Source organism: Piliocolobus tephrosceles, chromosome 5 (assembly GCF_002776525.5).
Source record: "Piliocolobus tephrosceles isolate RC106 chromosome 5, ASM277652v3, whole genome shotgun sequence".
Classification (NCBI taxonomy): domain Eukaryota; kingdom Metazoa; phylum Chordata; class Mammalia; order Primates; family Cercopithecidae; genus Piliocolobus; species Piliocolobus tephrosceles.
The window spans coordinates 41,091,730-41,094,195 of record NC_045438.1 but is presented as its reverse complement, the minus strand read 5'-3'; the positions used below and the strand labels follow the sequence as shown (position 1 = coordinate 41,094,195).

The window sequence follows — 2,466 nt, the reverse complement described above, 5'->3', positions numbered from 1 at the left end:
CCACTTCTTAAAAAAAGACAATAAAAGTTTCTCTGGCCACAAAAAACTGATCAATTAAGATGTATGTGAGAGAACTCTGTAAAAGCACCATTTAAAAATAAATTAACAGTAGTTCTGTGTATATTTTCTAATAAAAGTGATCAAAATTAAAATAAAATGAAATATTTCTTCAAGAATCCTTATCTTACAACCAGGCATTATATTTTATAGTAGACATAAATTTCAGACACATTGAAGTAAGTTTGTTTTGAAATTGTGGTACTCACTGAGTACAATAAAACTAAATAAAAATGATAAATAACTGTAGCATGACAATAGGTAATCCGTTCTTTAGTCATTTTCCGAATGAAAAGTATAATCTTCTAAATATGATCTTAAAAATCTCAGCAACACATAATACCATTGTAATTGCTGTAAATGTATACACTGCAATGAGAAAAATGGTTTTTTCAAAGTATTCTGGAACATCTTATAATCATGTTTTCCCCAAGAAATCTAGCATCACTCAGGTAAAGAGATTTTACTTAGAAACCAAAGAGGTAAATCTGAAGCCAAAATGCTATTGCCTCTAGACTAATTCTTAATAAAACAGAGAGTATATAAATTACAGTGCAAATAGGCTTTTGAAGAATGCATTCTTGATTAATGCTTTTACATGCAGCATAAAGATGGAAAATAGGTCCAGGAACCAAGACAATCACTAGTTGTAATGTCCAGAACACCTAAAGTATGTCAGAAATATCTTAATCAATTAATCAATATGTAACATCAATTAATCAATATGTAACTAAAAATACACTAAAAACGCCACTAACTCTCAACAAAGACTAACTTAAAAATTCCAAGTTTCATAAATATCTTATATATGTCTTAATATAATGAAGGTAGTAATGTTGAACATATTTATTGTGAAAACATAGTCATATATTACTGTAACTGCCTCTTAATGACTGATAATGATGAGGTAGTTTATTTTAGCCAGCTAATTTCTGTATTCCAAATATAGGTCTGGAGAATAATGATAACATTAGTAGATAACAAAATGCCAGAATTGGAAGAAACTCCCCAAAACTCAATTTATCTGAAATATACAGCTAATTAAAGAAAAAGTAACATAATCCTTAAAAAACAAACAAACAAACAAAAACCTGTTAGGGTAATTCTCATATTATGACATTATTTTACATTTAAAGAGAAAATGAGTTTGTTGTAGAGTTAATGTTTATGTGCACACAAAAACTTACTTGTGGAGTGATTGGCCTGAACTCATTGTAACAGAGGAGATTTATTTCTCTTTTGTCTGTATCGCAACTGAAGTGCAAGGCCTCATTCCCATAGACTGCAAAGCCTAGCACCCCGAGGAAGAACATTTGGATTGATCAAAAGAAAAGGGTGTGGAATTGACCAATCACAGTTGGAGGTTTAACCTGTTATGGTTTTAGGAGAAAAAAAAAAAATCTTTTAAACACAAACATTAAAGGAGGACATTAAAAAAAAAATCCTTATATCACATTTAAAAAATGTAAGATTCAAGAAGTTTTGAAGCCAAATCGACCCTTAGAAATCAAATCAAATATAATTCCCACATTATGAGATTTCTCACTCTTAAAATATGAAAAGCAACATTTGATAGGGACATGTTGCTAATCAAATGTGTAATTTTGGAAATATTTAAACAACTTTGAACTCAATTAATATTCCCACCACTGTAATCCATTAGTAAAATCAGAATATCTAATACTTCTTTTTGAAAATTAGATAACAAATCCAGTAGTAAGCTCAGTCCATACACTATCTTTACAATCAAATAATGTTTATTAGTTGTAATTAAAGCTTTTTTCCCCTACTTCTTAATTATGGAATTGAGAGAGTGAGCCACACTAAAACACCAACATCTAAAGATACTTCCTGAATTTTTCTCTTTAGAGTTTTAAATTCAGAATATTTTGAAGTATATGGTTGATACTTACAGTATTCTCCATAGATGTAGAGAAATTATTCACCAAGACTTATGCAATTCAGGTTAAAATACTCAGAAAAGACTCATACAATTGCTTTTTTGTTTGTATAATACTTACACATTCTTCATAGAAGTTTTTGATGTAATTTAGAGACATGTCTCAGGAGATGTTATCCTGGCATTCCTGTGGGTTAATTCTTGACCCACATTGCCAGTTTGCTTCTTCCAGAATCAAGCTCTTTTATTCTCTCAGGACTGTTACAACAGAAAACACTCATCACTACAAATTTCTCTCCCCTCTTCCTTTTCTCTTAGATCTCTGGGGCCCCATTCAACCTTCCTATCTCTGTTGTTTGGACGAAGGGAGGCAAGATGGCGCAGTTCCGGCTTCTTCACTGTCAGCTTTCCCGTGCCGGGAAAGACACGGGTCGACTGCGCAGGCACAACCCGACATCCGACGGAGAAAAACCGGAACCCGCCTAGCCACGCCTACCACCCCGCCCCCG

At 32.4% G+C, this 2,466-nt stretch overlaps 1 protein-coding gene across 1 annotated transcript; it reads right to left on the bottom strand.

Annotated features, from left to right (window-relative positions):
- Positions 1–334: 334 nt before the first annotated feature.
- On the bottom strand, positions 335–2,117 carry GJE1 (gap junction protein epsilon 1). Its single transcript, XM_026454997.1, is given in 4 exon segments — positions 335–464; positions 466–722; positions 1,245–1,427; positions 2,079–2,117. Coding segments are annotated over 4 exon segments (609 nt in total).
- Between the last annotated feature and the right edge of the window lie 349 nt (positions 2,118–2,466).